Below are 22,552 nucleotides of genomic sequence, written 5' to 3'. Positions count from 1 at the left end.
GGTCGTGGGAGAAAAGCTGCATTGTAGTTAGTGTGTTGTAACATGCCCAAAAGGAAAAGACAGGCAGGTTTTGACCGGGACACAGAAAGAAGTTTGGGATTTGCATAATCTGGGGAAGGCAGCACTGTTTTACCACACCTATCTAAGAATATGAAAACTCAAATACATTGAGTGTATGCAAGCATGCGTAATCTTAAAATAAACTCATTTACTGGATGGGCAGTGGCAGATTGTATGCTGCATCTGCTCACATGGTAGGGCCAAGGGCTTTATTTTTGTATCCAAGGTTAGGAAAGATTTACTTTTGGCAACTTTCCTTCCCTGCATAGATTGCTACGGGTTCTTGTTTTGAACCTGGCCCTGGCTTTTGGCGGCAAGTAAAGTCCTTCAGCTTTCCACTTTTTCTCATTCTTATGGGGAAACTGGCTAGTCGCCAAGACTATCAGTACCAAGAGACTGTCTCAGTGGTTACAAATGCACACATCACCAGTGAAGTGCAATTAGGATACTGTGTATCCCATAGAATGGCTTTTTAGTTACTTTTTTAATATTCCTAAGAGAAGCTGGTGGCAGCAGTGATTTTTACACTTGTGTTATTTTACTCGTGCACTTTTGAATTTGCCGCAAATGGCTACTAAAGAAGGCTAGCACCCGAAGATGGCCATGCCACAAGGTTTTTTGCGTATGGTTTGGACTTCCTACCTTCTCGGGTCAAGAAATGCCTTCACTGGTGAAAGCTATGGCTTGCACAGGTGAGTGAGTGACAGAGAGAGAGAGAGAGGCTGGGACTGTCTAGTACCTATCCACATCACTGGTGCCTGAAGGTCTGTTGCTGGGCAGATGTGGGGAGCAGTTGCTATCCAGTGTTAGCTAGCCACTGGCTGTTTGAAAGTTGCAGATCCTTACCATTGGTGGGCTTGGGCTTTCTCCCAGCCTGAATCTTGGGTAAAAAGGAGGGGCTCTGCAACTGTTCATCAGATTTAAAGACAAGACTTCTATGAAGTCGACCATTTTCAAAAAGTCTCAGAACACATCCTTGCTAAAGTCAGTCAGTCAGTCAGTGTCTGAGGCTGTTTCAGTATTGTACAGCCCCTGTCATTTAGAATTGTGCAGATATGTACTACTGGTGGGCTCAGGGGCGACTCCAGCTCAAATGTAGAACAAAAGAAGGACTCCTGCAGCCATTCTTTACATAATCATTGGAGCAAAGATCTCTTCTAAGAGAAGCATCCCTCTGACGATCAGTGGATAAGTCGTTACAGCCAATCAGCACTGCCTTTAGCAACCGTTCCCAAAATATCCTGCTCCTTTCTTCCATCTCCTGAAGGCCTTCATCAGTGCTTCAAATCCCTAGAGTGGTGGGAGCAACCAGTCTACCCCTGCCCTTGGAAGTCTATGGATGAGTACCCAGACCACCCTGTGCACCAGGCAGCTCCCACCTTAGTTACTGTGCAGCACTGGTCACAGTCTTGTATTCAGACGTGGGCCTCTGCAGCCCCTAGACTAGTGAAAGCGGTATAGCGTAATATTATCCCCAACAAAATTATCACCGTATATATGGTTGTCAGGAACGGCCATAGGTGATATTTTTATTGGGGATAATATTGGGGGTTTTGGGAGCAGGGGTTGTGGGGCCATCATCCGCTCCCTTTAAAATAATACATGGGTTGCTGGGGTGTCCCCCGCAGGTTCCATGACTTAATATTGCCACAAAATTATGGGTATGGCGATATTTTTGCGGGGATATTAACACATGGAACCGTGAAAGAGGTCTTCGGTTGTGGCTCTACAACAGGAAGAGGCAAGAGAGTAGTCTTCCGCCATCTGATCGCAGTGGCCATTGATGTTTCCCATCTGCATCATGTCCTGAGGGTCCTCTGAGGTAGTCTGCATTGTGTGGTCCTTTCTTCGTTGTGCCAAGTCGTCCAGAGGACTAGTGTCAGAACAGTCTCCAGGGCACAGAACTGCAAACTAATCAGACCTAAATCCCAACACCAAAAGTGACCTGAACCTGTGATCCCTAGACCCGCCTCCAACAGAACCAAGGCACAAAGTTAGTGGGTCAGGCGGATTCAGAAGTGTTTTTGACAGAATTAGAGTAAGGGTGCGGAGCGTTAACATACCTGTTTCCACCCCCTGTTCCCACCCCTCAGCCATCAAGTGAACGAGTGCAAAGTCCTAACCCTACCTCTCCGTTCCCATGTTGCGATCAGTGGAGTTCCGGCTAAGGACCCTCTTCGCATTCCCCTGGGGTGGAAGGTTTGTGAGAGGAACACATCTAGAAATTAGGGTGTTTCCCGGTTCACAGAAAAAGGAGGGCTCTCAATCTGTCATCTTGACAGTTTCTGAAAATCCCGCTGACCACCCAGAAAGAGCTTCCATCAATAAAACCACACACAAGTACAGGCCTTTTCTCCCACAGAGACTTCAGGATAGTAGTCCAAGCCCTGGACGATCTCAAAAGGGAGAGGTCTTCTCCTTGCCAAAGCCAGTGGTCCATCACACTGCACTCTGAATCACAGGACTGAAGAAATGCAAAACCAATCATCTCAACCTTCAGAGCTACACGAGTTACCCATTCCAACATTCAAAACGGCCCGCATTACACACAAGGCTGTGAAGCAGAAGCCACTATCGCCAGAGTAGATGCAAGAACCAGCTCCTCCTGCTCCGCAAACAAACTCCGAAGAGCTACGTATCTGATTGATATGTGTCAGTGTACACATTTTTTATTTACAGCATACACAAAGTAGATGCGCTGCAAACAGTACCTGCTGGACATGATGAATGGAATCAGGTCTTAAACCGAGGTAAAATGGAGTAAGCCGGCGTAAGTACTAAGTAGGCAATGCCTTTCCAGGCAGAAAAAGCAATTGATACGATGTGTAGATGTTGTCCAGTTAAAGCGGAGAAAAGTCAAGGGTCCTGGAAAATAGCATGCGTGTAAGCATGTGGGACCATGCGGACTCGATTGATAGTCTTTGGTCCATTGTCTATAAAAGCTGTACGAGGAGTCCAACGGTTTCCTCTCAGGTCCACAGTATCCTGCAGCAGGACACGTGCTACATGTGGGTGGTCAGTCATAATGTAGACTGCAATAATGTAGAAAGTCAAAATGTCGGTTTTTCTTTTAAGAAAACAATGTCGAAAAACAATGTCGAATTTTTTCTACATTTTTTAGAAAAAAAATAAATAAATATATATATATAATTAAAATGTGTTGAGTATGAGGGGTGAGAGGGTGGTGGGGGGGTGGCCGGGGGGGTGTTGGGTGATGGGGGTTATGGGGGGACCCCCCCCTAGTAAATGATACGCTTCTTATTTATTTATTGATAGTGCTAATTGACATTTTTTTTTCTAAAAATTGACTCTTTTCATTATATGTATAGGTTTGACATTGTTTTCTACATTTTTGTAAGTCGACATTGTTTTTTCTACATTATGACTATAAACCCTGCATGTGTACTTGTCCACCTGTTCAGATTGCTTCTCACAATGGGTAAAACTTGAAGCAAAGCAAGCTTCCCTCCACTCTACTCCAACCCCACCCAGGCACAGGAACACAGCATTTTAAAAAAGGCATTAGACATGTACAGATTACCAGCTCAGTACGAGCCAGAATCTGCCCTCCTAGACTTAAAGAATCAAATCACCAAAATCATGGACACAAGCAAACCTGCCCTCCTACTCCTGTTAGGCCTCTCTGCAGTGTTTGACCTAGTGGACCATGACATCCTCACCTCTCACCTATTCAATGCAGCACACTTCTCACATAAAGCAACCATGTGGATAACTTCATTCTTAGAAGGTAGGGCAATGAAAGGATACTCGGACAAGGCCAACACTACCCCTACCACCATTAACTGTGGAGTCCCACAAGGCTCATGTACCGCACCTACCCTCTATAACCTCTTCACCAAACCTCTCTTTGACTTATTGGATGCACTCGGCATAGCTTACACAAACTATGCCGACGACACACAAGTCCTCCTCCCTCTCACCAGAGACTATGACAAAGACACAGAAGCCCTCCTCAAGATCTATACCACTATACAAACATGGATGGCTATTAATTGTCTCTTCTTAAACGGCGATAAAACCGAGATCATTATCCTAGCCCCCAAAGAAATTCTAACCAAACTAAGCCCCGAATACTCACATATGACCATTGACAATACAAACATACCTGTCTCTTCATCCGTGAAGACCCTAGGAGTCTACTTAGACTCCACACTCTCAATGACAAGACAGCTCCATTTCCTCTGCATCCACGCTCAGCACCAAACACATTTATGCTATAAAACCCTACCTAACCTCTCCCAACTGCCTCTCCATCGCCAGAGCTACGATAGGAGCCAGACTCGACTACTGTAACGCCCTCCTAGCTGGCACATCAATCCCAAACTTAAACAGGCTCCAAATAGTGCAAAATAACACTCTGCGCCGCACTGCACATACCCAAATCTGACCATATATCACAGGCCAGAAGAAACGCACACTGGCTCCCGGTCAAGGAAAGAATCAACTTTAAAATACTCACAATCACACATAAATGTATCAATCTCACAGCACCATCCTACTCGACAGAAACCATTACCAAGAAGTCCTCCCTCCGCCCCAAAAGAAGCCACCATGCTAACCATCTCCAAGCACCCCATATAAGAAGAGCCAAAGCCGGCGGCATTGGCTTCCCCCACATAGCACCCAAGCTATGTTTGTTTATTTATTTATTGTGCGCGCCGGACCCTGTGGTTGCAGGGCGCATGAGACGAGGAGATTTACAGCTTGGTTACAGAAGTTTACAAGTTACCGAACATGGAAAATACAAGAATTTCTTGGCTCTACAAGGCGAGACAAGTACAGGTGCAGACAATGCGCAGCCAAGCAGTCAACATATGAATGACGTTTACATAATAGCAAGTCAGTCTGTATCGGGTGCAAAACATGTGGAGGTGCATGGGCAGAGTGCCGGTTATATAGCATTCTCGGTGAGCCATTTTATTGTGTTCTTTCTGAAATTGTTGAACATTTGGTCAGATCTAAGTGCATGAGGTAGGGCGTTCCACAATTGAGCTGCCTTGACTGGGAAGCTGGATCCTCCAATAGTGGTTAGTTTAAATCTGGGCACTAGAAGGCAGTTAGAGCTGACTGTTCTTGTGAGTCTAGTAGGATTTTTTTCTAATAAATCGTTCTGTTAGATAGCGGGGGGGTTTGTTATTTAAGCATTTATGAATGAGGGAGGCAGATTTAAGGTTGATTTTTTCTTGGGTGGAAAGCCATTTGTGTTTACGTCTTATTTCAGAAATATGTGCTCTTCTAGGGATACTTAGGGCCGCTCTAAGTGCATTATTTTGGAGCACTTGCATTATGTTGATAATTTATTTGGTTGTCCCTATGTAGAGTGAATTACAATAGTCTAATTTTGATAAGATGAGGGCTCTGGCTATGTAACGCCCTCCCCAACTCACTCAGAGCAGAACCCTCCCTGTACTCCTTTCGTGAATCCCTCAAGACTACTCTATTCACATAATCCCCACAGCTGTACTGGAACGATCCAAGTCTGTAATTCTAGTTTAGTTTACGTATTGCTAGATAACCTATGTAACCTAAATATGCTCATGTAATGCAAAATGCCTTGTAACCACTATTCCTTCCTCTGTAACTAGCCTAATGTCTTCATCTAATCTGTAACAGCGCCACGATGCCCCTGGGCTTATGTGTGCTTTAAAAAAAAACGAATAAATAAAGATTAGCTTTCAAGAGCCTAGGAAGTATATAGGATTGCTTTACCAGTAAAAAGGGAAATTCTGGTAATGGGTATAAAGTGGAACTCAGTTCCCGTTGGTTCTGGTTCACATTGTCCTCTGCATACGTTTCAGTAATTTCATCCTCCTATAACGGGATTAAAACAATTACAGCGACAGGCCATTCAGAATCGCCAATGGCACAGCCCCAAAGGGGCTAGAGGTGCTAGGGCTTAACATGGCGAGGGACCAAGCTCCCACGCCCTGCCTCCTCCTTCTTAAGAGGAGCAGGAAGCCGGGGTCATTTTGATAGTGACCCTTGAGGATGCAGAGGCCAAATTGGGGTGGGTGACAGGAAGGGGATGATGGTCCCATCCGCTGGGTAATCCCCAGATTGAAGAGCCAAAGGAACTTCACACCTACAACCAGGTGACATCATAGTTCCCTTTATATATGAGTTGCACAGGAGGGAGCAGTGTCTCGTCTCTTTACCCCCCCTGCTGCACTCAACTGTGTCCGTTGCAAGTTCCACATGGTGCTTGGCATTGCACGCAAGCAACACTGGCTACGGGGGGGAACTGGAGAACTTACTGTTGGCGGGCCACCCACCCACTTTATGAGGCTTGTCCTGGCAGCTGCGTGGAGGAGCCAAGAGCCCCGTGATCACCCATCTGTCTAGGGGCGGCAGAAGCAGTGCAGGGCAGTCCACCGGTGTGGGGAGAATGCAAGTGGACGCTGGGCGCCTGACAAGGCTATCAGAAGGGAAGTGAGACTCATCCATCACTGCGGTCGCGCCTTTGTTGATGGGCAGGTCAACAGGGGAACACCGCGAAGATCAGGAGAGGACTACTTGCAGAGATAGCAGGGCCAGTGTGCGGTCGCTATCAGCGGTCAGAATAACATTAGAAGAAAGGACCCAAAGGCACGCTGGAGAGTGGCAGCTATTTTAGCTTGTTATAGCAACCCATAAACAATTAGGCCACGCATGTGGATACAGTGTTTTGAAGCAACCAGGGGTATAGCTCAGTGATAGAGCAATTGCAATGGACTGCAAGGGACGAGGTCCCCGGCAAACATCCAAATTCACATCACATCTTCCTTGAAGTGACTATTAAAAACTGTCTGCTGGTGTCACTGGAGGATATGAGGCAAAAAAAAAGGATAATGGAGTAGTACGGACGAGGGCATCAGGTAATAATATCCCTAGATATATGGTCGCCGTATATAATGTCACCGGGAAAAGGTTGTGGTGACATTATAGAGGTGACCATATATATAGGCACGGGGGAGCGGGGGTTTGCAGGGGTTTCCCCCGCTCCCCTTGAGAAAAGAAAAGGTTTTGGGGGTTGCAGGGGTGTCCCCCGCATGTTCCATATAACAATGTCCCCTCAAAAAACGGCAATTTTTCAGCCATTTTTTTGCATGGCGATATTTTTGAGGGGACATTATTACATGGAACCAGGATGAGATGGCGGACCTGTTGAGGAGAATCAGAGCGGCCACAAAAAAGTGGACTGGCTTATAGGTCAAACCACGGCTAAAGAAAAGAAGGAGCACGATGGCATATTGGTGCAGGAAGGCACAGAAGGGAAGGGCTACTTCCCGGATACGCAGCCAGAGCGTTTGGAGGAAGATGAAGTGAGTCCATCAATGAGTGGGTGGCCGCAGCCTAAGAAAAAGAAGAGCACGGTCATGGGACAGTATCTGGAGGCGCCATATAGATTGGAGGCAGCTCTAAAAAGGAAAAACAATGAAGAATAAGAAGAACCTCCCGCATCCAAGAGGCCTCAAAGTGTGAGTCGTTGGATAAGGTGGCAGAAGCGAATGGCAAGAGGGAAATACCGAAGCAGAGGCAGCAGTCAAGACTAGAGTAAAGAAGCCGCTGGGTGCCTCAATGGCGGTGGCGAAAGACGAATTAGGTGAGAAGCTAACGACATCGGTTAAAATGTATGCTGAAAACGCACTGCAAGGTCTGCATGAGAAGTTGAGTGTTGATAATATAGATTTCCTGCAGAAACAACTATGGTTTGCAGGCAGGCACAAGTGTGGAAGGCAGTGCTAACATAGCGCAGGGCGAAAAAAGGATGGTCCCAAAAGTGAGCATTGACCCATTAACACGTGAGGGGTGGGCACAAGCTCAAGACGTGAAAGCACCAAGTAGTCTGCCACAGGATAAGAGCGTAGAGCCCGCACCAAGCAGTCTAGGTAAAGGAGGAAGGGAAGCATCTGTCCCATTACAGATAGGCTTCCATGGGGAGGCTTGTGGCTTGAGAAGAGGGGCAACCAGGTTGCAGACGGGCAAGGTGATCAGTTGGCGTCAGCAGTAGGGGTCAGATGGAACCCAGGGTATACACCTATGGCTACAAGATCAGCAGGCCTAGTGGGGCACGTACCTGTAGAAATCAAAGAAAAGATATGGAGTAAAGCCTTTACCAATATGTTCACTGTGCTAGAGCTGGAGCAGGTTGGCCTAGATATAGTAAAAGAGGCCAAGAAGCATGATGATGGCCGAGAAGGCAAGAAGAGAGTAAGGAAGGAGAGGAACATAATGCATTCAGGAGGCATACCTCAATAATGGTGGAAAAATATCTAGTGGACGCTCCTGCACTAATATTATGTGAGCAGCGCATCCACAAAGCTTACGAAGAGTATGGGGGAGATGCATGGCTTAAATATGCTGAAGGGTTTAGGCTCAAGATGTATGTGTATCCCAGCATGAATTGGCATCACAATACGTTTCAGGGTACCATCCTAAAATGATATCCAGTAACGGTCACAAGAACAACTCAGGGGGGGAGGGAGCAGCAGCCAACCCAACCCAACAGGACACCAGTTGGAGGGGTAGGAGTTAGCATAACAGCGATAGAGGAAGATGGCTCTTTCGGTCCGGGGGTGGTGGCTGGTCTAGAGGGCATGAAGGAGGAAAAAAACACTACCGGCTGGAAATTCGAAAAAGGGAACTGCACCTGCGGATCAAACTGCAAGTTCAAGCACGTGCGTAGCAAATGCGGCAGAGACCAAATGGCTGCCTGGTATAATAACACAGAGAAGGAGGTCCCAAAGCAGAGCGAGCAAACTAAACAGAAACAAAGGAGGAGGGACCCAGGTTAATGGAAAAAGCCCCAACTCTGATCAAAGTAGAAAAACATACCATGACAAAATAGCCGCTGAGACACTCCTAAAACACGGGAGGAAGTGATAAAAAGGTTTTGATGTGTGCTTGGGATGTCAGCATTTGGATACAAAATGCTTGAAATGCCCAGGTTCAAATGAAAGACTGGGCAGAATTTAGTTTTCTATGAAGTCAGAGAAGTGGTGCTCTTATGAAATTGTCGCAAGCGCACCACTGTTGAAAGAACGAGATAGACACATGCAGGGGGGCACTGTATGCTGGCCCACAGAGGAGGAATGGATGGATGGATGGATGGATGGATGACATAGGCCGGCAGTGAAGAACGCGATGTACGATGCAACCAAACAGATGCACGAGTTCAGCATGATTGACATGTGTTACACTGCAGTCATTAGTGATATTTACCAACAAGGTGGTTCCTTGCAGAATCATTTCAGTAGACTGTACAGCTTAAACCATCAGGCTGATCAAAGACGTACGGAAATTGTTACCTTGTCAAATGTTCCATTAAACCCATGTCTCAGACATCAGCATAAGATCAAAACAAGCCGGTACCTTGCCCACGTTGATGGAAAGCATCTAATGTGACAATACTTCTATACATTTCTATGGGAAGCCTGGTCTGCCAACATACATGGGCATCTCTGGTACCCTGTAAACATTTGTAGCCCACTATATACGATGTGGCAACCAGTGGAGTAACTTTTCTGAAAATGGGGGGGGAGGGGGGGTGACATGACATCTGATGAAAAGGTGCCCCATCCAAATGAATGGGGACAAAATGGTGTGCCGTGAACGTGGGGGGGGGGTCTCAAACACCCCTGCCCGCCCCTAAAATTTTGCCACTGTGGGCATCTTTGTCCACTTCCACAAGGAGCCCGCAGGGAACACAGAAACTCTGCTGGCATTCAAATGTACAAGGCTGGGAAAGGAATGCCCTGCCATCATTCCCAGGTGTCTCTATGGGACGCCTGGACATCAAGCATATTTAGTCCTCCCCAAAGAGATGCCACCACTTTCAATGTTAACATGCACCTCCCTGGGAAGTGGGCGCCCCTGTCAACACTGACCTCCTTAGAGCAGCTTCTTTGGGGGTTGAGACACATCAGCGCACTGAGAATTTACAGATACTGTGCGGTGCATCATTTTTGCTAATCAATCAAACACCCGATGTTCCCTGGCACCTTCATATTCTTGGCACTGGTCACTTGTGCCGCCGGACGAATCCCCGTCCGGCGGCGGGCACAGGAAATGTGGCGTACAGAAGACCAACTCAAAGCTATATTTGACTATATTTATGCATATGAAATATTAATCTGTGTGTGACACTAATTACATGCCTGAAAATAAGCACTGAATTGTGGATTATCTTCATTATTGAATTTTATGCGACCATTGTAAGACAGTGATTTTTTTTACTGTGAAGCTCTCTTGGACAGTACTCATCCGTTATTAGACAGCTTGAAGGTACAGGAATCCAACAGGTAACACTTATTACAAACCTGGGGTTTACACCCCCCAACCCCTGAGGAGTGCATATAGGGGGCACTGGTTGGCAACACCTGGCTTTTGGTTAATTCACGTGCACTCCAAGCCCACAGCTGGGCAACCCGAGACACAGACACGGCAACAGGAGATGGAGCAACTTTGGGAAAGCACTTTGTTCCTGGGAAGACATGCACTTTCAGCCTTACCTGACAGATATGCAAACTGCTTCTTCAGCTGGTCCTCGATCTCCGCAGCGCAGAGGGGTTTGGTGTCCTGCTGCATGATCTCATCTGCGGGAACAAGAAAAGCCCGTCAGCAAGGGGGGACTCCCGAATGGACCACATGAAGAAGAAGAGATTGATTGGCGTAATGACAATGTATTACTACAAATTAAATTAATCAAATCTGTATTATATGCTTAAAACCGGGGCCAGTCTCTAAGCGCGGAAAGGGGATTTAAACCGGTTTCCAAGACAAACGCGCTGCTCCTGAGCCATCCTGCCAGCCCATAGTGATCTTGTTCATAGAGCAGACCACTGATTAGGAGTTGACTAGCTCAAACGGTTACATGTCTTTATATCGAAATATTTTATAAAGAAGGATTATATATTGAAAATTTTATAACGAAAAATGTTATGTAGAATGCACTTTTTTGGGGAGGGGTCCTTTTGGGGGCAGTGCCCCCAAACCTGTTTCCCACACCTAAAAACCCACCCCACCACTTTCTCCATTAGATTTAACCCTCCCCCAGATGCATTCTCCATAAAGTTTTTCGCTGTAAAAGTCTCGATATAAAATCATTCTTTATAAAATATTTCTATATAAAGACCATACAATTACATGCATTTGTATCCATAGTCCTATATTAATGTTTTCTTGACAGGACCCTACAGTGCAATAGGAACTGTGAGACTCAAAGTACAAACAAACAAAAAAAAGTGACCTGGTGCCCTTTCTCAACAATGCCATGGACGTTGAACCCTACTGGCAAGGCTGTGCGCTTTTGCCACAGTCGTCTGTCCATGGCAGGTAATGCAGTGCGCCACATACCTTGGGAGGACCCGACTTCACAGACACCCAGGGGAGAACTACCCATTTCCCACAGCCATGAGATCAACGCACAAAAGGAAACCGGGGCCTGGCACTTGGCGAATGTATCCATTACAGGTGCACTAGAGGGAAAGGGTATTCATGTCAAGAGCCTGCAGGGCAACTTTAAGCAGGTCACGGATATCCGCGGCAAATATCTAGACCAAGAAAGCCAATACCACCCTCCAAGGCTCAGTGCAAATCTAATCAAGCACTGCAAACACACACTGAAAATGGCAAAGTTAACTGTGGAGTCATACTAACAATATTTGGTGTTTTATAGAGTGCCACACACCAGAAATGACGGTTCTGGAGCATTTGGTAACATGGGTTGCCAAAAGCAGTAACATTTATGACATTCAACAAACATCCTACAGCTACTCCTTTCAGTTCTGGTGCTCAACTTCGTGAAACGGAAGAGGCTTCTGGTGGCTGGGTAACCTCTCCACCAAAGAAACGATAAAGGCTTCTTATTCATGCAACTAAAACGTTTAATATAAAGACTGAGGGAAGGGTCGTTATCGCGGGATAATGACCCGCCACCAAGTTATGGCTGAGGCGAAGTCGAGGGTTATAAATTGGGAAGGGTCATTATACCAAGTGATAAGGACCCCTGCCGAGGCCTAGAAGGTTATTAGCGCATTGTGGTAGCAGCAATACATGTTTGGAGTTTTCGTGCTAAAGTAAGAAATGCGTTGTAAGAGTGAGGAAAGTAAATGGACAAACCGAGTTAGTAAATTAAAAGAGGTTTTATTTTATAGTATTTAAATAACACGTTTGTCTTTAAGTTAAGCATTTTCAACTTGGTTGAACTGGAACAGGTTTAACATGAGCATGTATGAGGTGTCATGTAAAAGTAAATGGTTTCTCTATAAGAAAGTGAAAGCATTTTCCAATGTTTTCATCTTTCTCCTGCGTGTTTTAATTACCATGTTGCAGCATAAAAAAGGTCCTCGCAGAGGGGACGTGTCTTGTTGAAACAAAAGGTTGTCTGGAAATTGCACTGCTCTTTACCTGTATGCTTCTGCAAAGGTAATGCTCAGAATGCAGTCAATACCTGTAGTTATTGACTGAAATCTAACCATTCAGATTGGCTGAGAGGAAGTCAATAACGATTTCCAAGTGAACATCAAGGAATCTAAATTATCCTCGTCTTCCTATAGATAAAAAAGTTACTAAATATCCACATTGCCAATCAGGACCAGACTGGCCAATAATCTCACTAGGCCAAATGCCTTGTTGGTATGCCACAGTAATACATCCAAAAAAGGTCCATTGCTAATGTAAGGCCCCACCAACGGACACCACTAACCACCCCTTTCCACCAGTCCAGAAAAGAGGAACGCCTCCACTGCATATGGAATCCCACTCCACTGCAGATGGATTAGTAGTGTGAAAAAGTGCTGGGGTCAAAATGGCCTGTTTTGCATCTTATTAAAAGTGAGTTTCATGTTTCAATTGAGCAAAGTAGGTCATTCATCGTGTGCCTTTCCAAGGTCCTCTCTCAGTATCCCACACTCTATATTAAAGCTCCTTCTGGCAGGCAGAAATAGCTGCACATTGGGCAGGGCGTTAAGTGGGCTAGGACACTCTCGCCGTTTCTATAAACAGCTCCCAATAAGAGGCGCTGCCAGGGATCCCCGAGTCGCCCACTAAAAAGCGTCCGACAGGATCTTTCCTCTTTGCACATCAGAAGTCTGAAAGCGTACTCCCGGACAAGGGCTTAGAATTCGATTTGCCCGTTGGGGGACGACGGGGGCAAAACAAAAAAAAGAGAGAAGTCCCATTTTAAGTATAGGGACTTTCATGAAACTGGCCTTTCCCGGGGGGGGGGGGGTGCCTGGGCCCCAGAGCACCCGCGTACTCTGCTCCCCTGCTCCCGGACTCGGCGCCCCTGCTCCCAGAGACTTGCACTAGTTTAATATTGCAGGGACTGAGACATTGCCTTACGAGCTGTGAAACCAATGCCTTTAGGGAAATGAGATGCAAGCCTCTGTTCGAGGAGGACAGACAAAGCCTCACACCAAAAGGTTGACGGTGTCGAAAATGAGGTTATATCGATCACGGTTAAGGACATTTTGCTGTTTGGGTGAGTATTAAGACCAATGAAATGAGCACCAAGCCCATTGAGCATTGCGTGCTCAGAAGGGTTACATGCTTGAATCACCATCACAGACATTCCTATCAAACATGAAAATCTGTGTAGTCATTCCAAACATCGCACCTGGATTTTAAAAAATGCGACCATAATACAGATTTTCCACACATTTGTTACAGAAAGTCATGATTCTATTAAATCTATCAAGAAGACTGCTCCAGGAAGAAGCCTCCCTGCGGCCAGGAGCACGAGGCAGGAGCCAGTGCGAACATGCGACGCTGAACTTGTGAAGGTAAGCTCACGAGGGCACCCGACCTTCACCGGAACGCCTGTATTCCAATGCACGCGCTGCACATCCTTCTCTTTCATTCAAGCATAATATCAGCTGTGCTAACCTGATCCAGTGCGCATCCACGAGAAACGTGCAGAGGTTATTGTTGCCTTAATTCAATACCTTGTGATTGACCAATTCATTCATTTTTCTATTTGCTTTTCGCCATTCCAAAATGGCTAACCCACACGCACCAGAGCGCACCCTAGCCTGAGGACTGGGCTGCTGTGGCTGCCAGGACCTTATTGGCCATCAGCACACCTAATTCAGGCAATCCTCGAGCCGGCAGGCATAGCCGGCCCTAACCCCAAAGGCACGCACCTAAGGCCCTGTTGGCACCCGTGTTAGCGCACCGGAGTGCGAGGACAAGTACCCCCTTATAATCTTTGCCCTGCATTAACCTACCAGAGCTTGGACATCTTTACCCGTGCCCTTAGTCCTATAGGCACACCACAGTATTGTTTACCCCCACTGCCCTAAATGTTAGAATAAGTATTTTCTCATCTAACACTCCTATGCCTACCTTCTACGTATGGCTCGCAAAGACACACAAAGGAAAATGTAATGTTCGCTATCTGCCGTAACCTTTGGCCAACCCCCACTATGTAAGCTACATTCTGACCACGCGCACGCATTGTCATATTCTATGCACAGTTATTACCCAATGCCGCGCTTGTCCAATTTTGAAAACAGTCCTAGTAACCTCAGTACTCATGTTGCTGTTCTATTGGAACCATCGCCAATCGTATCCAGCTTAATAAACTGCTAATAATCACCTAGCCCACATTGCCCTGCCACTTGATTGTTACTTTTAGCCCATATTTGCCCTGCCATTTGATTGTTGTATCCAGCCCATATTTGCCCTGCCATTTGACTGTTGCATTTAGCCCATATTTGCCCTGCCATTTGATTGTTGCATTTAGCCCATATTTGCCCTGCCATTTGATTGTTGCATCTAGCCCATATCTGCCATTGATTCAGATAGTCTCATCTGAGAGTGACTGCCCATTTGAAACTAATTTTGCCTATTCATGTGCAATAGATATGAGCTCTAACCATAAAGCATTCTTAATCTAGTCAGAATCTGATTCTAGCTCACCCTGACGTTAGTGACTTCTGCCCTACCTCTCACTACATCAGCTCACCTTGTGACGATTTATAACTTGTCTAGCCTAGCTCATAATCAGGAGTAAAATCCTAAAGTCCCAGATAATCCAGTTTATATCAGGCCTCCTTGCCATTATGGCCGCAGCCGCTCTGGCCTCATGCCCACCCAAGGACAGAAACATGAAATTGAGATCAAGACTGCCACGCCTCTATGAACCTAAAACAAATTATACTAGTAGAGGCTCCAACGTACGTACAGAACTATCTAATAAACGCGCACAGCAGCACAACTCTAAAAATCTGTCCTCTGCACACCCCGCCACAATGCCAATAAAACCACGAAGAGCCAACCTACCCACAGCTAAACATCCTCCTACTTCTAAACCCACAAGTACGCTATTACTATCTGGGTCGCTGATCAATGCCAGATCTATGGTGGCTCATGCCGCTGATATCTCTGACACCCTAACTAACGAGAACCTGGGCCTGCTTGTCATAACCGAAACATGGCTCCACGAGGCTGCAGGCCCGCCCTTATGTTAGCTGTACCAGATGGTTACCAGTTACTCAGAGCTGACAGACCAAACGCCAGCTAACACTCCCAAGGACAATCCTTGGTGTACCGACATACAAAATGCTCCATCGATAGGTATCCATAAAACTAACCTACCTATCAGACTTGCTACTACCCCATCGTTCCAATCCTGTGAGATACTCACAGCTAAACTTCACCTCTCCAACAACCGTACCCTTACCATCCATGTGGTCTACAGACCGCCTGTACCATTAGGTTCCTTCGAGGATGACCTAAATTGTATCCTAGCCAACAACACTAAAGACCATGCGCAAATTTTGCTTTTGGGAGACTTTAATCTTGGCTTTAACGACAGTGCTGACAAACATACCCAATCAGTAGCTGCTCTACTGATGGACTATGGGCAGGCACAAAACGTTACTACCCCTACACATCAAAGGAAGGACCTTAGATTGGGTTGTCAACCTGAACTGTAACACCACCATCACCAATATTACACCGCAATCTTGGACTGACCACCATCTAATCACCTTTACTGCCTCCCTTGACCTCATCTACCTCAAAACGATAATTATGGCTCCTCCACCCCCCACTAGATGCAAAAAGGACATCACTGCGGAAAAGTTACTACCACATGTTCTCCCTGCTCTCAACAACTTAGCTAACAATACAGACGGCACCCTACTAGTGGAAGTCTTTAATAGCGCCATGACCAAGGCACTAGACACTATTGCACCTGTCAAAATCTGCAAAGGTAGACAGAAATCTCACCTTAATGCTTGGTTCACACCCCAACTGAAACTAAGCACTCAAAAAAGAAAGTTGCAATCAATCTTGCGTGACTCGCCCACTGAGAAGAAAGGTAAGCTAACAAACCTCTCTAAACTGTACAAGAAGGAAATAATTAGCACACAAAAGAACACATTTAACGACAGAATACCCAAGGCTAAATTGGACACCAAGGAACTATTCTCTATCCTTCGTGAAATGGTATCACCAATACCACAGGTTGATAACACTCCCAAGGACAATCCTTGGTGTACCGACATACAAAATGCTCTATCGAATAAAATCACCTCTCTCCAAATCAAAATAGCCAAAAAGAAAGCCTCTCTGCTCTTACCTTCGGAGCCCCTACCTCAACAGCAGCTACCTCCAATCACACATGATAGTACTACCCCACCCTTCAGCTTCAAGAAAATTTCCATCACTGAAACAGAAAAAAATCATACTCTCACTTAAACCCTCTAACTGCAAAGGAGATAACTGCCCAGCCCAAATTATAAAGGATGCAGCTAGAGACCTAGCCCCTTTCATCTCGAAGCTTATCAACAACTCATTCAAGACTAATCTAGTGCCCAATAACCTCAAACAATCCTGGGTGCTCCCACTGCTCAAAAAACAAACTCTAGACCCTTCTATTCCGACTAATTATAGAGCTATCACCACAGTCCCTTTCTTACTTAAAATCATTGACAGAGTAGCTTACCTACAAATACAGGACTACCTAGAAGCTAACAACCTATTAGGATCACGACAGTCTGTCTTCCGCCCCCTCCATGGCACTGAAACAGCCTTGATTGACCTCAAGACCCAAATTGACAAGTTGAATGACAATGAGAAATCAGCTATTCTACTCCTCCTTGACCTATCGGCAGCCTTTGACCTGGTGGATCATGCAGTCTGCAGTCCTATGCAACCACCTTAGGTCAGCCGCCCATTTCTCAAGTGATGCCATAACCTGGGTTCAATCCTTCATAGCGAACGTAACAATGAGAATCTTCTCCCCTTTAGCAGCCGCTGATCCCATACTAGTCTCCTGTGGCGTACCTCAGGGATCATGTGCATCTCCCACCATGTAGCACATCTTTACTAAGCCCTTGTTTGACAAGTTGGACAGATTGGGTGTCACCTACACTAACTACGCAGATGACACCCACATCCTGATTCCCCTTTCGGGCAACTTCTTGGAAGACTCAGCCTTAGTAAATAAGATATACCTCCTCATTCAGGCATGGAGGGCATCCCATGGCCTATGCTTGAACGACGAAAAAACTGAGCTATTGATCTAGGTTCAGAGACGGCCATTAAAAACACAACCCTAGCTATGCCTCATTTAACATTGACAATAATGTCATCAAAGTGATGCCTGCAGTTAAAACCCTTGGCTTCTACCTTGACTCTGCACTCACCTTCAAGAAGCAAGTCAACTCACTAGCATCATCAACAGCATATACTTGTAAATTGATCAGAGCTTGCAGACCATTTCTCTCTGAAACCAGCCATATCACCTTAGCCAATGCCCTTATATTATCTAGACTGGATTACTGCAATGCATTATATGCGGGATCCAATAAGTACATTATTGACAAGATGCAAAGACTCCAAAATAATGCCTTGAGAGCAGCTCATAATATTCCTAACAGAGATCACCTCTCTGCATTTAGAAGAGATGTCCACTGGCTCAAGATTAAGGACAGGATCCTCCTCAAAACACTTTCTCTCACATCCAAATGTTTAAATAACATAGCACCACCCTACCTTATAGAAAGAATAAACAAGAGAACTTCTGACCAACCCATGATATCTGCCAACGCCTACACCCTAGAGCAGTGGTCTTCAAACTTTTTTGGCCTGGGCCCCCCCAGAGCAAAGTTTAGGCAGGCCGCCCCCCCCAAAAATGCCATATGGACAGTATGTAGAAATCGCTATGAACTTTTGCGTGCCGTCACCGCACCCTACTCCCAGTAAGGACCCTGGGCTCTCCTCACCCTACTCCCACCACTATCCCAGTGCTGCCGCCCATCCTGCTCCCACCACAGTCCCATAACACAATCATACACACATCCATACACATTTAAATAAAAAATAAATTGCCATAAACATACCTCGCGTAGTTGCTAAAATGCCCCGCTCCAGGTTGCTCTGCCCCTATGTGCGAGGAGGCGCATGAGAACCCCCTCGCACATACATATCTGCAGTGCCCCAGCCAGCATTTCCAATGAGCTATGTAAGGCTGGCGAATCAAAACACCCCCAGCGTTGCATGGCTCAGTGATCATGTGTGGCTGGGGAAATAAACTGTCAAAGGCAAACAGAGTTTCCCTTTGACAGTTCAGCCAGCCCAGGAGCACTCTCTCAGTTGGAAAAAGCAGCTGAGGGAGTGCTCAGTGTTTCACTGGGCTGGCTCCTTGGCTCCTCCATAATGGGTGAGGTGTCCAGTGGGTGGACGCCGCCTCACCCATTATGGATGAGCCGGCAGGCTTGGATTGGCCTATAGGGCAATAGGGAGATGACGTACCAAAAATGCAAAATGCTAATGCAGGCCAGTAAAAATGGGCCACTTTTTTGGCCAATGTGGGCCAGTTTGAGGAGTTACTTCACTATGCAGCTAGTAGTTTTGACAATTGTTGCTGAATAAATATTCTTTAAATATCACCATTTGTTTACATTTGAACAAGAAACAACCCCTTGGGTACTATTCAAACAGTCTGTGACTAAACACTGAATATCCATTTGCAACTGCTGTCCATTTTTTCATTGGTGCCTAGTACCGTTTTATGGCCCATTCTGACCATGTGAGCTGCCCCTTCCCATTTCCTCCAATCTAAAAAAACAAGTTTTTTTATTTTTACATTTCATGCTGGGCTCCGGCAACCCCCCCCCCCTGGGATGCGGCCGCACCTTTGAAGACCTCTGCCCTAGAGGTTCCCAGATATAAATGGACCACAGCTGGCGGTTCTAGCTTCCCGGTTCTAGCTGCTCAATCTTGGAATGGACTCCCTTTAGATATTAGAACAGACCAACCCTACTCCAGATTTAGACGAAAAAGTCCTCACCTGGTTACGGACTAATGATGCCCAATCTTGCCGACCTCTTCACCTCGTATTGATCCCCCGCTGTACCCACACCTTGACTGCTTATTCTATATAATGACTGCTATATATGTTCTATTGTACTACTCTACTGTATTTTTTGGTACATCCATTTGGGACCACTGGTATCACTTTAAAATATGTAGCAGTAACTACTACGTTTACCACTCTATGTATGTACATATCTACACTGTAACTAAGCTTTTAAGTATCCTTGTAATGATTGCGCCCAGCTACCTGAGGGTTTTGGTTGCACTTTATCAAATAAACAAACAAAGATTCGGAGGCGAAAGATTATTCCACCCAATTCAATCGCTATAATGGATGAATGATAGAAAAATAGGTTTTGTAGAGTATTAAAGTTTGTAAATGTTAATGTAATGTTGGTTATTATGCGATTGCCTACCCGTTCAAGAAGAGATATGTCATGGAGTTTATTTTCTTTGACAGGAGCGTAGCATAAGGCAACAACGTTGTCAAGAAGGATCAAAGTAAAGAATAAAGGAGTTGTCTACCGGTTGGGGCGCAAGTTATTCAGTTGTTTCCATCAGTGGCAGAAAGAGTAAGGAGTATGGAATAGGCTGCGTTTATAAGGGAGAGCGTAATGTGATTGGACTGGAATGGTCACATGGTTTTATGGACTATGGAAAACAAACTACTAATTCGCTGCACTTCTTGGGCATTGTAGTTTTTTATGTTATATTGTTTTTCATATTCATTTGTTATACTTTGCTGCTCGGGAAGTAAAGAGAAGATCAGTCTTGACATAGAATTCCAGGTTCGCGCCACTGGAGCCCAGCTTTTGAAGAGAAATCCTTGAGGGAAAAAAAAGGACTTTGCAATGAGCCGAAGTATTATTTATAGATGTACGCTTACAGGAGCAGTGTGCAAACCCTATTTTTATTGACTTTTTATTAGAATTGACAAATGAAAGGATAAATACAACTTGGCAATATAGTGTTATAGGAAACACTGGGTCGAATTAATTTAAGTTACATTAAGGCAGTGGTCGAAGTGTACGAATAGAAGTAGTGGAACTATGTTCCCTACTGGCCTGCACCGCTCCCCACAAACCCCATCACCACACAACCTGTCACTCACAATACAAACACCAAAACACATGCTCCTGCTGTTTAGGAAAACGCTCAGTGCACTGCAGTGTAAGTGCAAGTTTCAACTTCTTCCTATACTTTTATTTTAAAACTAAACCTTTCCAGAACGCTTTCTTTTTAAAATAAAAGTATAGGAACTGTAACACAATTAAAATAAGTAGAGGAGCAGCGCTCCCGACCACTCCCACCCATTTCGACCACTGCATTAAGGTAGGTCCATTGGTATACAGAACAAAGAAATCACGGTAAAATTCATTCGATCAATACTTACATCTTGGCAAAATGAAGGGCGATAACAGAGACACTAGCAAGAATACGAGTCAGAAGATGTTGCTGCCCTTTAAGAAGGTGGGTGTAGTTAGGCCGGGAGAATGACATCTGAAATTGGCTTCCCAGTAAGACGTCTTAACATGCAAGATCCAGATAGAAGGGGCAATGTCATTTAAATCCAACTGAACGGAGTGCAGGGGTGACATAGCGATCATCCAGGGTTATTAAGCGTGATGTATTCTGGTGAGAATAGTCTGTAGGCAAACCCTTTCTTGGGAGAAATCGCCCTTCGGGAGGCAACACCTAAGCAGGGATTGTGTGCACAAAACACAATGAAATAGAAGCTACACCACTCACTCTTAACATCCCTACCAGAGAAGATCTTATGAGAATTAGTGCAGGGGGTCCTTCCCTGGAAAAACTTAACCCAGAGCCTTCAGTCAGAGAAGTGCTGAAAGCAAAACAGGTATCCGTAGAAGTGACCGAAAGCAAAAAAACGAGGAAGAAATGACCCAGTTTTTTTGATCGAATTTGGTACGGATTTTTGTATATTCTAAGTGAATAATAGATTTGAGGTGGGGTAAGGGTATTAGTTAAGGTAAAGGGGTGGGGGGGCGGGGATCCCCCGCCATTATCCAAAAAAAAAGTATAAAAATCAAACAAAAATAAATGTTTGTTTTTGGACCAAAAGAATTTGGTCATTTCTCCTTTTGTTTTTTTTAATTATTTTCGGTTATTTCATGGACAACCAGCAAAAAAGGGAACATTACACTTGCTGCCAAAGTAATGTGGACATTTTGACCGTAGGCGACGACTGTTCAGGCTCTGAATAGTAAGCCCACCAATTTGTGATAGAATAACTGAGCTCTTTTCATCTTGTAGTGCAGAGCAAAGGTCTTACTTTGTTTAGTCAAATTCAATAGTTCACGTTAAAAGTTGGTTTGATGTTGCCCAGTGCCCGCCTGGGCAGCGCACGGACAGCAATTGCTCTGGGAAAACAGACTACCGGGTTACTGTCTTCAAAGTTCAACTGAGCAGCCTGCACAAAACAAAAGTGAGTAAATAACACATTCCCAGGGGTGGACTGGCACTACAGGGCACTCTGGAGAGTTCCTGGTGGGCCTCTACATCCTGGGCCTCTTTTGTATGGTATTTCCAAATTTTCTGATAGGAAAAGCATTGGGCTTGCTGAAAATGTGTACTATGGGGCCACTTTGAACTTTATTTCCAGGGCCTCTTTTGGTCCCAGGTAATTATTTCCAGGGCCTCTTTTAGTTGCCAGTCCATCCCTGCACATTCCTGCACTTCTTTCTCAATCACCTGAAATAAGAAATGATAATGCAGTGTAATGTTTAAATAGTAATCAGTTAAAAAAGTGGTCTCCTGAGAATTTGATTGGTCTCCTAAAATGTTTGCGTTGAGAGACAAAGGCTCTTCAGTGGAAATGTGAATCGGGAGCCCTACATTCTCTTGTTATCAAAATGCTCTTTGCAAAGCACATTAATCGTATGAGGCCTGCTCCCCTTTTACGTAGGATGTTTATTTACAGAATAAGGGTGATTAACGCCCCGAATGGTTTATAAAGGGGAGTGACAGGTTTTAGTTACAGTCGGTGATTTATTCACAAACCGAGCTCAACGTTCTGCACAAAAATGCCAATGGATGAGGAACTAAAATGGAGGGCCTCACAAGCTCAGCAGTATCCATGGTTTACAGAGATAAGAAGATACTCCTGTGCCAAGGCAAGATGTAGCTTGCTTGCCTTGGGAAC

At 45.3% G+C, this 22,552-nt stretch overlaps 1 protein-coding gene across 12 annotated transcripts in view; it reads right to left on the bottom strand.

Moving 5' to 3' along the window:
* Positions 1 to 22,552, bottom strand: part of MCF2L (MCF.2 cell line derived transforming sequence like) — an 892,749-nt gene that overhangs the window by 459,692 nt on the left and 410,505 nt on the right. For all 12 annotated transcript variants that reach the window (XM_069637167.1, XM_069637165.1, XM_069637161.1 and 9 more), the window contains exon 2: positions 10,572 to 10,655. In XM_069637167.1, the coding sequence (XP_069493268.1) occupies positions 10,572 to 10,647 (76 nt within the window). In that variant the 5' untranslated portion in view covers positions 10,648 to 10,655. The remainder of the gene's footprint in view (positions 1 to 10,571; positions 10,656 to 22,552) is intronic.

This window comes from Ambystoma mexicanum, chromosome 7p, assembly GCF_040938575.1.
Source record: "Ambystoma mexicanum isolate Mex_15411 chromosome 7p, UKY_AmexF1_1, whole genome shotgun sequence".
NCBI classification, from domain to species: domain Eukaryota; kingdom Metazoa; phylum Chordata; class Amphibia; order Caudata; family Ambystomatidae; genus Ambystoma; species Ambystoma mexicanum.
Note: the sequence above shows the minus strand (reverse complement) of the source record. Positions and strands in the feature narration are given on the sequence as shown.